The 13,810-nt window shown below is 42.4% G+C and overlaps 1 protein-coding gene across 1 annotated transcript in view; it reads left to right on the top strand.

Moving 5' to 3' along the window:
* LOC108575141 overlaps positions 1-13,810 on the top strand; it is a 232,234-nt gene that overhangs the window by 201,744 nt on the left and 16,680 nt on the right. Inside the window, exon 10 of the mRNA XM_017937867.1 lies at positions 8,679-8,832. Coding sequence (XP_017793356.1) covers positions 8,679-8,832 — 154 coding nt within the window. The remainder of the gene's footprint in view (positions 1-8,678; positions 8,833-13,810) is intronic.

Raw genomic sequence — 13,810 nt, forward strand, 5'->3', positions numbered from 1 at the left:
AACCGTTAACCAGAACTAGAACTGAACCTATCCGGTTATTCTCGAATGGGACACTTTTTTTGAGGATAACGGTTCCTAAGTGGCATTGCCTTTGATCCGTTAGCGTATAGGAAGAAACGAAATTTGACCTCTGACGAATTTAAACGACACATAAGAATACACATAGGAGTTGTTATACTAACGTTTACACTACTCAGGACTCTTTACATGCAGTTCGCAAGCAGTTTGCGAACAATTATAATTTACTAATATGTTAAAAATTTTACTAATAAAAGGTTCGTATGTGTTGAAGGTTCTGGGGTATCAGACCCTTCGCGAACAATATTCTTATTTTTAAAGCAATGCAACGTCGGTTTGCATGTTTTGTAAATCCATATATGTAATCTTTTTTAGGTGTCTTATGTTTAATAGATATAGTAAAGACATAATAAAGTGTGGATGTATGTAAATATCTATTAATTATTTATAGGGAGGGTGTAATTATGTGTGTATGTACATATGCATGTGTGGAATTTCTTATTAAGTAACTGAATATAAACCGAATTATACCGTGTTTGGTTTCATTTTAATTAAAAAAAAAAAAAAAAATGGATATGTTAGGAAAATTTTTATCAGCAAAACACAAAAAACAAAAAAGTTTTTCTTCTGTATTAGTGTTGTCTCACCGATATGTAGGTGTTTGATATTTTAGGACTGGCTCAACTTTCAATATCTCTCTCTTTGTTTGCTCTCTCTTTCTGCGTCCGTCGGTGTCGGTAAAATACAAAGAGTTTGAGAAACCTACCACCTTTTTCGTAGCAGTTAGACAGCTGGTCCCGACTTTGGAACTCTTACCGAATCTTTACTGTATTGAGTTTTTTGACTCAAAACGGCCATCTTTTTTTAAAGAGGGGTTTCGAAAATTGCCCGTTAGTTGGGATAAATGTGTAAAAAGTACTTTGGTTTTTTTTTTTATAAATCAATAGGAAATTCCCGAAGAAAGGCTACGAATTTATTTGTACACCTAATACTATAGTTGTGCTTCGCAGCGAAGAAGTATGTTGTAACATTGTTCGGTACATTTCTAACGCACATGGCTCTATCGAAGACAAAGCCATCGTCGCCGATGTTATACACGTACAGTGTGTCCGGCTTATCTCAGAATACAGAAGTATCTCGAAAATTATGAATGATACAAAAAAATATTTCAGACGACAGTTGTAGGGTATAGAGGACGGCATATTGTTCTGGTATTTTTTGACCATGCAATGACTCTTTGAAAAACGCTGTAAATATCACGTTTAAGTTTTTAAATGGTAACATATATTTTTGATTATGTATTCATGTTGCTGACATCAAGTTCTTTTTAAAACACTGCATACCTGCGGTTTTTGCGTAAATCTTTGTCCAGATAGCTTGCAAGTTTTAAATGTGACCGGTATTAGCGTTAGCCAATGAACACCGCAGGGAGGTTGCTCGGTTGGACAATTTTGGAAACATTGGAAAACTGCGACTTTATGTTCCGACAATGCCAGACCAATAGTAGCATTATGAAAAACATCTTTATCTGCCCGTGCCTTGTACATCGGGTAAGTCTAATAAGTCTAATAATTTACGCAAAAACCACAAGTATACAGTGTTTTGAACACGTAATGAAAATATTTCCATTTAAAAACTTAAACATGACCTTCACAATGTTTTTCAAGGTCATTGCATGGTCAAAAAAATACCAGAACAATATGTCGCCGCTCTCTATGTATATCCTACAACATTTCGTCTGAAATGTTTTCTTGTATTATTCATAGTTTTCGAGATACATACTTCTGTGTTCTGAGACATACCGTATACATTCGGGTCACGATTTGTAAACAGCAAAGTCGACCGATCAATGCCCGCCTCTCCAGGAAATTCGTCTGCCTGTATGTTTTCCGAGACACCGCGTCGAGATGATCGTGACCGCCCCTCCTGTCTTCGTATATCGTGTTTGGTAAATATTCCATGAAAATAAAATTCCTTGTTGTTTGCCTGCGGAAAGGAAAAGTGCGAAGTTCGAGGCGCAAACTAGCGAAGGGAATTCGCGAGAGACGCGTTTTAGAACTCTACGAATTATCGTCCCGCATTTTACCTCGTTTCGTTTCTCTCTCTACAGGTTCCGTTCAATTTTCTCACCTGGACCGTCTACAGTTCATTCTATCAAGTAACGTTTGCATTTGTTGGTTAGCGTGCGCCAGAAGTTTGCGGTATTTTGTAGGTAGCATCGAGGAACATAAGATGTTCCTAAACTGTTTAATTAAAGTTCGAAGCGTGTTCTTGTCGAGCAAGGAGTTGGTAACATTGCCAGGGAAGAGTTTGAAGCAAGCCATCTCCTTCAGCGAGAACAGAAACGTTACAAACACGTCGTTTCAGGTTTGTCGAACGTTAGCCCTCTATACCCTATAACCTTCGTCTGAAATGTTTTTTTGTATCATTCGTAGTTTTCGAAATATTTCACTATTCTGAGATAAACCGGACATACTGTATATTCTATAAGAACTGTTCGAATGGTGATTGCGAGAGATTGGGAACGCTTCAATAATCAAAGGGGACTGCGAGAAGGAACTTGCCTTGACATTATGTGCGTTATCGTCTTTTTCCCCTTAATTTCGTCTAATAAAGTATATACAATTGGCGAATAGTAGAAGGCCTACGCAGATGGCGTTTTCGATGTGTAACGTGGATACGTCGAATCGATGAAAAGAGACGCGGCGTATATTCTCACGAGAAGAGAGAGGGTGGGAAGGTTTTGACGCAGAAAAGAGGCCGCGAGGCAAGGATGCGTAAGGCCTTTTTTGGTGATATTTGCCGTGTGTGTTACCTCGGTTAGAGTCGGTCTCCCTCTTCTGGTCAGGCTGGTCTCGGCCGACCGGATTTTTCAAAGATTGCCCGCACCTCGTACCGGTCCGGTTCCCATACCGGACTGGTTTATCGACCGGCACTCTACCTCCTCTCCTGCCCTCTCTGTTCGAATTCTGAGCAACCACGAAGAAAAGGGACGAGGCAGAAGGAATTCCTGTCCCGTTGGCCTTCGACCAGCTTCGTGCTCCGCCGATTAACCTCTCTTTCCTCGAACATTAACAATTTCTCACCCACTTGCTCAACATAATTACGATTTTTCAATCTTCTAGTCCGTGCGGTTTCGTTCGTTGATCCTTTCTCCGACAGATTTTATTTCAATTTTTAAAGAATTTTTTGTTTGAAAATTATATGCATCTCGTTAAGTAGATTTACACGTGTTAGAAAACACCAGAAAAAGCAGTGCTTCAATTAACACGGCGCAGTTTCTGCGTTACACGTGTTCTGTCTACTTTCCATGCGTGCACATTTAAAGTTTCTCCCATAAAATTAAAAGTTCACCGACGGGTGAATCTACTACGATTCAGGCTCTGAAAAGTGGAGGCTCGCGACTTGAAGAAAGTTTCAACTCTTGATTTATGCATAACAAACGTCGCGAACCCTTTCATTTTTATACGGCTAAGCCTATCTCCCGTCCGTCGCTGTCGGAAATCTATAAAGTTGACCGAGAGAAGAAAAAGAGTGCAGTGCTCCGTTGAACAACGCTGAGGTTATGAACTCCGACTGTCCGCGTAGTTGGGAACCACCCCTTCCTGCCTTCGCAAGAAACCGAAGAACATTTGTATTTGGTCCAATGCATGTGCATATATTTACACATACACGCACATATTATGTAATTATTTGAATGTAGCTTCTTCTAGATCGCAGTGACACATTGGTCGTTTGATTTTTCTCTCAAGTTCGGCTGTTCGTTATATGTATATTTGAATTCGGCGCCACTGCTTCTTGTACGCATCGGCAATTTGTGAGGAATTAGCCTACGCGAACGAATTAGCGCTCTTACTCCCCATGACAATGAAGATTGTAAATGTATGCTAAATGTGTAAATTGATTCGAAATGAACGTCGACATTTTTCAAGACAAAACGACCACGTATAAGTGAAACCGCGTTGTTGAGGGAGTGAGCACTGTATATTGAAACTGCGTATACAGACGTGACTAACTCATTGAATGGTGCCTATACAAATGTTACTAAACAATCGTCTTCGCTGTAGTGGTCGTTGCCGTTAAGTGGCGAATAGCCGGTGACACAATAGCGGTTGCGGCCTCACTATCTATAGGGTGTCACAGATAAAATTTCGGCAAAGCGATGACTGTTTTGATATTGCCAACCGCCAAGATATTCGGCGGTATTAGACGCGCTATGCTCTAGCTCGACTGATCGACAAGATGATTACATACATGATTAGGTTAGGTTAGATTAAAATCCACGCTTTCAGTGACTGCTTCGTTCAATGAGCCTTATTTAGACGAAATTTGTCACCCTATAGATACCGGACGCATACTCGACACTTGACGGCAACGACTACTACAGCGAAAACAGTTGATTAGTAACATCTGTATAGACAGCATTCAACGTGTCACCGAAGTCTGTACGCAGTTACAATGCATAGTACTGAAAGTTTTTTATTAATATCTCGGAAACTAGTGATTGGCTGCAGCTAATATTTTATATTTGGAGTCCACCCACACCCCTCACCCTTCGCACCAAATTTCGTATCGATCGGCGACCGGGGCCTTTCGGAACTTTATTCCCGCATTGTTCGAGGGAAGCACTCTATACAGTCGCGCATCTATCTTCAGGAAGGTATAAATCGGTTTCTAGTTTTTCACGTTATTAAAAATGAAGAGAGAAAGTATCGCTTCCGGTGGGATTAACCTCGTTCGTTTTACTTCGAATAACTATACGGTAAATCCTCTCACATTGTCCACTCGCTGTTCCTACGTCTGTTTTTTTTTTTTCTCGAAGTCAGTCAAGCATACGATGCGTGACGCGGTTCTTTTGACGAGAGTTTACGACTTGACAGTTCGTAATACAATAATATAACTTTTTTAATTTTACTTTTCTATAACTGAACGTTTTTTAAACGTATTGGTGAGATATTTCTGATTGAAATGTGATCAAATATGATATAATTTGGACCACATTTGGCTTTCACATTGTCCGTAGAACGTAGTCCCTCCCCTTCACATTGTCTCTATAACGTGGACCGTGCCTCCACTTTGTCGAGGCACAACTTATGCATTCGACAGACAATGTGTACAGATATTTAATATATTTTTCTAGCAATTCGTTTTTGTAATTCATTCAAAGCGATAATGAAATGAAATGAATTACTCAATAAGTATTGCAGTAAATTCTCCACAAGTGTCAGTCCGCAAGGAATCTAAACCGGACACTTGTAGAGTCAGGGACTACGTTCTCGAGCCTCGCGCCCGCCTTTGTAGTTTGCCGAACGTAGGCAAGGAAAGCGAATAAAAGATAAGCATGAAACGTGAGTCGAGGCAACCAAGCGAAATTTTTCTTAACATATTGATGAGATTTTTCTGATGAAAATGACATCAAACACGACATTATTTGAACAACATTTACTTATTAACACGTTCACTGTCACGCCAGACAGTGAATAAGTAAATGTTGTTCCAATTATGTCGTGTTTGATATCATTTTCATCAGAAAACTCTCACCAACATGTTAAAAAAAATTTCAGATGAAAAAAAGTAAAATTAAAGAAATTATATTTTTCTATTATGATTTGTCGAGCCGTGAAATCTCGTGAAAGAAACCGAGTGGTGTAGCGTTACACGGTTTGACTGACAGCGAACGAGAATAACATAGGCGTAGGACCATCCATACTGACATTTGTAGAATCCAAACTGACTGACACTTGTAGAGAATTTACTGTAATCCTTTGCGGATGCAATGATAAATTTTAAATTATAAGCAATAATAAACTATTTTTTTGTACATTAATATTATACTGAAACTTAATATATTGTAACTAATATTACGCTGAAATATTGACAAACTATACGGTACTGCCCGACAGTAGTCAAATGAGTGCAAACTAACTGGACTATTCACATCGCAAAAGTTAATAAGTAAATGTTGATCAGAACAATCGCATAAATATGTTGACAACATTGTCATATAGAAAAAGTTTAAAATAAAAACGCTGGTTGCCTAGACTGCCGTATCCGCGGATCCGCTCCTGGCCGGTCAAATCTCTGAGCATTCACACTAGCGGTCCGCTTCCGGTCCGGTCACGGTTCAATCCCGCTTTGCTCTCGAAATGTAAATTAGTTTAATTTATGTTTGGTTAAAAATGCGAATGAAAAAAGAAAATAAACTACAAGATATTACAGTTTCATCAGAATTAGAATTAGAATGGTATAACCGGTGGTAAAATATCCTTTCCAAAGATAGTTTCTGGGACGAGACCGGGCTCGCTAGTGTGAATGGTGGGTACGTTTTAAAGCATTGAAGAATATTTGACCGGACCGGTAGCAGACTGCTAGTGTGTATTGGACCTTACTGTACCTATTAACCATTTGACAGTCTATTAAATTTATGAATTATGATAAAAACAATTTATATTTTACACGTTTTTTTTAAATAATTACGTCGGGTATGATCATTTTTAAAACAAGAGACATAACCCTACGTCATAGTTCTGACAATAATATCTCGTCCCTTGTTAACTTGCTTCCTTTATCCAAGTTTCGCACGGGATAAACTGTCGAAGGGTTAACCATCAATTTCTTCAAACTGCCCGGAAGAGCTGTGAAACGGACAGGTAGTGAATTAATTCTCGAATAAAAATTCGGAGAATATTGACACTGTAGTAAAACAAAGGCAGCAAAAGGACGTAAGATACAAAATTTTCCTGTAAATTGAGGGTTAAGTGTAACGAGTTAAAGCGGCGCTGGTCGATTTATACGGCAGCTGAATAAGTCAGCCGCAACTGAAATGCAAATCAGTCAGATGCAGAAACTGGTTCCGGTGTATACGTCTTGGCGTAATAATAAGCTGGTGCTCGTTCTCGGAATGGGAACCGATCGAGTCTTCCCGGCCGTTCTGGCCGCCGGATCTCATGGAAAACAGATCGGCCCATTTCTGTTTTCACCACCGACACAGCCTTCTGATGTATTTTTTTACTACGGCATGCATTAATAATATCGGGCTGCGTTCTGCCTGTATCCTCCATCGTACACCGCTGCTCGACCACTTTTGCGCATTTTCCTGCCGAGCTGGATTTTTCCACGAACACACGCTGCCTGGGCTTTCTACAATTCAACGGTATGAATCGTTGGAGTTTCAACCGGATTTCACTATAGAAAAGAAAAAAAATGGGTCCTGTTAACGCGTGTACCGATTTCCAAGAAGAATAGGGTTGCGACGGGAGAGCAAATTGCGTGTGCGGCTCTTAGTATGAAAGATTATATTTCATTGGTCGAGAGACTAAAAGCAAACAGAAGCTCGATAAAAGATAACCTCCGTACTTGAAATAACAATAACAGATCTCGCAAAGTGCGAAAGAGGAAAGTGACTCTGTTCCGAAGAATTAGGACGGTTATGCGTTTTCCACTTGAGTGTTCATGCCTGTGAAAAATTGATATTCTCTGTTTAAACTGTTCTTGGCGCGACGAGGAGGGACGGCCATAGGCAGACGCGCACGAAATACAAGCGAACACGTATTTATCGCGCGCGAATCCAACGCGTGCATTGCAAGTAAGGTCCGCCGACCGAGAGCTGAGATAAACACGCGCGTTGCGCACGTAACAGTATAAATAACTTGCGCAAGCATTAATGAATGCTTATCTGGCTGAGCCCGTTAAAAAAGTCACGATATACGCCAGCCACCGTCGGCGTTATTATCGCGGCTCTCTTAAAACTCTCCAGCTCGGGAAGAAATACATATGCACGAGCAACATACGCACGCACAAACGCCACGGGAAACCAGCCAGTACACAGAATGGTGGTGGTGCCTCTAGTTTTCTCAGTGATTGTGTGCGTGTGTGTATGCGTATGTCGTCTGGCTTGGTAAAAGGAAGTCCCGGTTTCTTCAACTCGGGCCTGACCTTTGGGGACTGCTGGACAGCCCGTGTGATTCATAGGCTTTTCTTTTATACAGATGTATTTCAACTGCTTTTCCTGTTGGCCATGCTAAACACGTGGGCCCTTTCTTCCTACCGTTTTCTATCCTACGAATCACTTACACATGTTTTTTCAGACTTTAGAGAGACGAAGAAACGCTTAGGGAAATTAACCATTTTTTCATTTTTCATCTTTTTGGTAAATTAACAAATAAAAAAAGAATATCGTGATACGAGGAGGGGCACTCTTCCTTGCCTACACTTTTATTTGGATTCATGAAGGAAGAATGGTGGGGAATTACGAAGAGGAGTGGCCACGATAAATCGATAAGGGGCATGAATATGAAAACGTTGAATCGCAACGGCATAAATTACTCGTGTTTTTCGAATCTCCATTTCGTCGTAAATCGCGATTAAAAGAGAAGCATCGTTAGCGTTTCCCATTTCGAAGCTTGCTCCTGCGCGGCAGAAAGAGGGACTCGAACCAATCCAACGTGTGTTTATTATTCTCCTTTGCGTGCGATCTGAATCTTAAGTTCTGCGAAGCGTTCTCTTCGCGATCGCTGAGAATTCGAGAGAGAAAAAAATTGCTCTGATCGAATAAATAATCGTTTCAAGGAATCCTCTTTCCTGCGAATGTCTCAGAAAGTACGAAGAGCGAATTAGATCGAGGCTATGGTGTAACCTTAAGACTTTTCTGTGTGTTCCAGGGAGCGGCGAGAAGCGGAAGCAGCAGCCCGGCTGGAGAAACGTGAACGCGAGAAGGAGGCCAAGATGGAGAGGGAGAGGCTCGAGAAGCAAAGGGCCGCCGAGCAGGCAGTTCACAAGCACTTCGAGGAGTCCTTCAGGCTGGCACATCAAAAGGTTAGTCAGCCTTTACTGCCTGGTTTTCTCCGGTGTGCGTGTTTTTAATGACCTACGGGCTCCTCAGCGTCCGAACAGCGTGTCTAACAGATGCTCGACAAAAAATCCTCGACATTATGCGCGTCTTTAACCTCTAGACCGATCTTCTCGACGAAAACCGGCCTAATACTCGGTCTTTTATTTTTACTTTTCTGAATGCAGATGATAGGGGTCTGCAAATTTTCCTCTAAATTCCAAGAAAATAGCGTAAATGAGAAATACGCAAGTATATGTGTGTGTGTTGAAGTAACAGAGATATCCTCTGTCAGAATCCCGGAAGTTTGACTTGGGTTCTCTCGCGTCCCCGAAAGTCAAACAATCTCGGTGATGGTGTCGACGAGGACATCACGATGCGTCAGCGGTCGATTGACAGCCGGAAAGAGGCAGAAGAGAATATTTTTATCGCGCGTTCTCTCAGCTAAAGAACCGACACGTTAAATATTTAACGTGGTGGAGCTCGATTATGCAAGCAACGTCCAAGGGCGACGTCTCGGTGATTCCAAGAACTAGTTGCTACTTGTTTGCTGGAAATCGAGGTAGATTCGTTCGTAGATTTTCTGAGAAGGAAATTTTTCGCTAAAGCTAGAAAAATTGTTTTTCTTTCTTTACTTTCTTCCCTAAATGTACAAGGTTTCAGTTAATAAAAGAGCGGTATGGGCAAAAGGGAGCTAATAACGCGGAAGCTGGGAATTTAAGCCCCTTAGAGGAAAAACTCACCGTTGCGTTTTCCACCCTGCCTATCGTTATTTTTCAATCCTTATCTGCTGGCCAAGTTTTCCGGAAAATTGTCTCTCAGGGTCGCCTAGCGTGGGCGTTTCGATTAAGGTCTCTCCGCACTTGGGGAAAGCGAAACGCCCTTCAGGGGCGATTTCTTACTCCCCTTGGCTTTATTATGTAATTCGATTGAAAAATTCAAATCAAGTGTTCCATTATTGATTTTCGCAAACAGAGCTAGAGATACAGACGTATTCGGTTCGAATTAAATATAAATACCTACGGAAATTCATTCCCAAACTGCAACAGTTCCTGCAAACAATTTAGTGCATTTACCGCCACGGTGAATCGACCAAACCAGCGTTTCCGTCGAAAGCGAGTATTTCTCTCGCGAACCGCAGACCCGCCCCAGTTCGGTAACTGTTAGACATTCTCTTTGCAGAATTTCCGGCGAACTTTGTACTCGATATATACCGTGTGGTTACGGGAAATTATCCAAAGCCGCCCCGTTATTGTCTCATAAAATCGAATGAAATTCCAAGCTTCGCGAATTCCAAAGCCACGAAAATCTTACTGTAGAAGGGAAAAAATGTAGCAATTTTGGTCGCACGTGAAACACTTGATAGATAGATAGCAGAGATATTCGGGGCGATATAATGGAGTTGAACGGAAAGCCGGGTTTTCTGACGTGGTCGATAGGCGAGAAGAGAGAGAGGGGGGCACCCTCGTACCGAGACAAGAGAGGGATAATCCTAAAGCAGGAAGGAGATCGCGTTCTCCCTCTGGGTTTCAGCCTCTCTTGCGACTCCCTGGGAGAGAAGGGTGGGTTCCCAGAGCAGATACGGGTAGGGACCACGGGATGCTGAGAGGGGGCAGAGCAGCAATCAATGCATTCCAGCACCTGCCTTTTGTGCGTGTTACAGCCCTGACAGTCACCCAAAACCTGCCCCGCGCTCTCTGTGTATTTTGCTGGCTGCTTACTGCCCTTCAGCGTTTCTCATTTTTCCTTCATTCTTCGACCTGGAACATCGCATCGTACCAACGATCGATCTCTATCAGTTCAGGGGATAATCAACGATTTCTGTTTGATCAAATCTTGCATTTTATAAGGTTCGTAAGTGTTGCTCGATGAAACCTTCGATACCTATTTTACTAGAAAGCATGCGATTCGTGGGACGTGGCTTGTTCGATAACGTGGAACTTTTCTATAACAGCTGTTGAACGAGCTAAATAGCTGGATCGTCGTCGCTGGCTTTCGGGAAACCTTACGCAACTGAGATAATCGCGGGTGTAAAACTTGTGGAAACCTTATCTCTTCATCGAACGCTCCTCGTGTGATTCTTTCGTGCTACCCATTTATTATCAATGTGTGGTTTATATTATCGTTGGTAAGAATTCTATGTGAGAGTTTTTTAAAAATGTAGAAATTGTATTCGTATGTTTTCACAAATGATTCACATAGATAGAAGAGAAAGGATGTCGAAAATACAAAATGACGGTCGTTAAACTGGATCTGCTGTTAAGAGAAAAGTGTTCGAAGAGGTTGAGCACCGCTGCGGGCACATTGTGGACACGTATGGGTGCATAAACCAGAGAGAGGAGGATCGTTTCACGCAGAGGCAAGCCCGTGGGCCTACCTGCCCTTCCTACCCTACGAAAAATGTCCTGCCAGTCGTTTGCCAGCTTTCGTCCTGCGCGGACGATCCTTCGTTATTGCTGAACAACCGCGCGTGACTCGGCTCGTTCAATTTCCCCCCATGGATCGCCTCTTCTGCCCGTCATCGCGTTCAGATAAATCCTGATAACCGCTTGTTGCCCAAGTATTTTCCATTTCGCCGCTTCGATAAAGCTGTAACCAAGTGTCTCGTCGACGACGATTTCTTCGAAACTTCGAGAAAAGTTTATCTCTTTTTCTCGATACCATCATTCTCGCCTATTTCTTCGTATCTTACATATTTGTGGTGATATTAACGAATAATTAGTGTGCAATTTCAACCTTTTACGAAGACTATCTGGACCTTGGAGTTTGGATTTAAAGAACCAGAGGAAAAGGTCAGTATTGGTCGCTTGATCGGGTAAAAATGAAGTGGAACGAGTATGAATAAGGTCTGTGACATTGGAAAAATTTGCGAGAGCCAGAGAGAACGGCTGATGGCGTTATGTTTGCAACGCGATAACCTCTATCTGGCGTGTGACTGATAACAATGGCGGAGTCAGCGGTGTGTGTACATAGCAGGCAACGATATAAATGCTTTCCTCGGCCACGTTGAAATCGCTCGGTAGTTTTTACCGAAGCGCACACTATTCCGTTCCGCAAGGACGGGCGCGAGCGTGGAAAGAAATATACGTTTCTCGAGCGCTTTGAAGGCTGCGCGATGGAAAACTTGGCCTGATTTATGCGCGCCGGCTGCCTTTTATGCTTGCTGCCTGCCCCCGATTCGTGGAAGCTTCAGAAAGCCTCTCTCTCTCTCCCTCTCTGTAGATGTAGCGTTTTTTTATTTTCGGCTCGATAGATGTCTAGGTTTGTTTCTCTCACTTTTCGAAGATTACACGATGGCGACGATGGCACTGTTTGCTGGACGACATACATCGGAGAATGTGTTACGAAACGGTTTTGTTTAAAAGGGAGTTTTTTCCGTTGCCTAATTTTATTCCTATCCCGAAGTGAATGAGCATTTCTAGATGAGCACAGGCAATTATCTCGAGCAGCGTATAAGAGCGGTGCAACGCATTCCTCGATTCAGAAACTTTCACGGTGTTTATTGTACTAGCGAGCAACGGGTCCGATGCACATGCACGCGGTGCCTGTTTATTTATGTGACGAGAGAGGCCGCGTGTGCGCGAGCGTTTCCAAGTGGCATTTGCAATGCAAAACTCGACCGGCACGAAGGTCATTAATTATGCACTCCACGGTACGCAACAATACAGCTCGACGGTGTTTCGTTTCGTGCCACGATACCCTGGCCTGCCTGCCTGCCTGCCTGCCTGCCTGCCTGCCCGCCGCCTCCGTCCCTCCCTCCATGGATGTCGGTTCCTAGTCGATGGACTTAAAGCCGATACCTCCGTCCAAAAATCTAGTCTGTCTTTTCTCCTACAAATTGTTCTTTCCTCGAGAAATTTTGTTGAGAAAAAGAAAATTTTAATTGAAAACAGGTGAAGAAGTGCGTTAAGAGCTCTCTCATCTCTCCTCGTTGACGTACTCAAGCTGTTAATCTCGCCCGTTATAGTATTAACTTACGGTTCGCGCGAGGAACGATACTTCTAATTGGAACGCATTATTTCTAAACGCACGATAAACCCGAACGAACGCACTTCCTCTCAAATTGTGCGCGGATTAATTAGTCAGGGTTATCGTGGCGGTAATTGGCCGAGGTTACGCGCACCTTTCACGCCACCTGATCCAGAAGATTGCAGGAATCACAGAGAAACGCATAAATTGATACGTGTACATTTGCTATTCACTTTGTTGTTTTTATTTCATTTTCCATTTTCATTCACGCCTAATTAAAAGTTGGACACACACGCGCACTAGTGCCTCTATTTCTAAGTAATTCTAAACGGCGTTGAAATGGTTCCCAAGAAGATACAGAGAGAAATTGACTCATATCTCGCGATGTAATTCCCCGTCCTCTCAACTTTCTTTTTCTCTTCTCTCCAAGTGAATGACATTTTATCCGGCAATGAAAGCGTTCGAGTGATTCACAGTGGGTCCATTCACCGGTGCGAGCCTCGAAACTGCTGGCGCCGGCCTCCTTTAATGCGTTGAAATTATTCTACGTTGGTCAGGCATGAAAGTAAAAAGATAGAGCGGTTATCTAGATCGGGAGAAACTCGAACATCCACTTATTCGCGTGTCTCGCGTTGTGCAACGTGTACAACGAGCCAAGGAAGTCGGAGAAATTAAAATGCACGAGGTTTAGCTATCGTGGTTGACACTCGAGCTTGTTTTTCCGTTCGAGAAGAATGCCCCACGTTGCACCTGCCTTTCTTCCTATATTCATCGCCCTCCTTTTCTCGCACGAGTATCATAATTCGTCACATCACTCCTTTTTCTTTCTTCTTACTTTCAACCCGTTTCTCTCACGGTTCAAGGGTTGAAATCATTCTTTCTCAATTTCTCTTTTACTTTCTCAAAGTTTTCCAGGATGCCTTGCTTGTTCCGTCGTGAAGGAAACTTTGTTCGGTTAACGGCATCAATTCCCCCGATTAATCAAAAAGGCAGGAG

Source organism: Habropoda laboriosa, unplaced genomic scaffold (genome assembly GCF_001263275.1).
Source record: "Habropoda laboriosa isolate 0110345459 unplaced genomic scaffold, ASM126327v1 scaffold18, whole genome shotgun sequence".
Lineage (NCBI taxonomy): Eukaryota > Metazoa > Arthropoda > Insecta > Hymenoptera > Apidae > Habropoda > Habropoda laboriosa.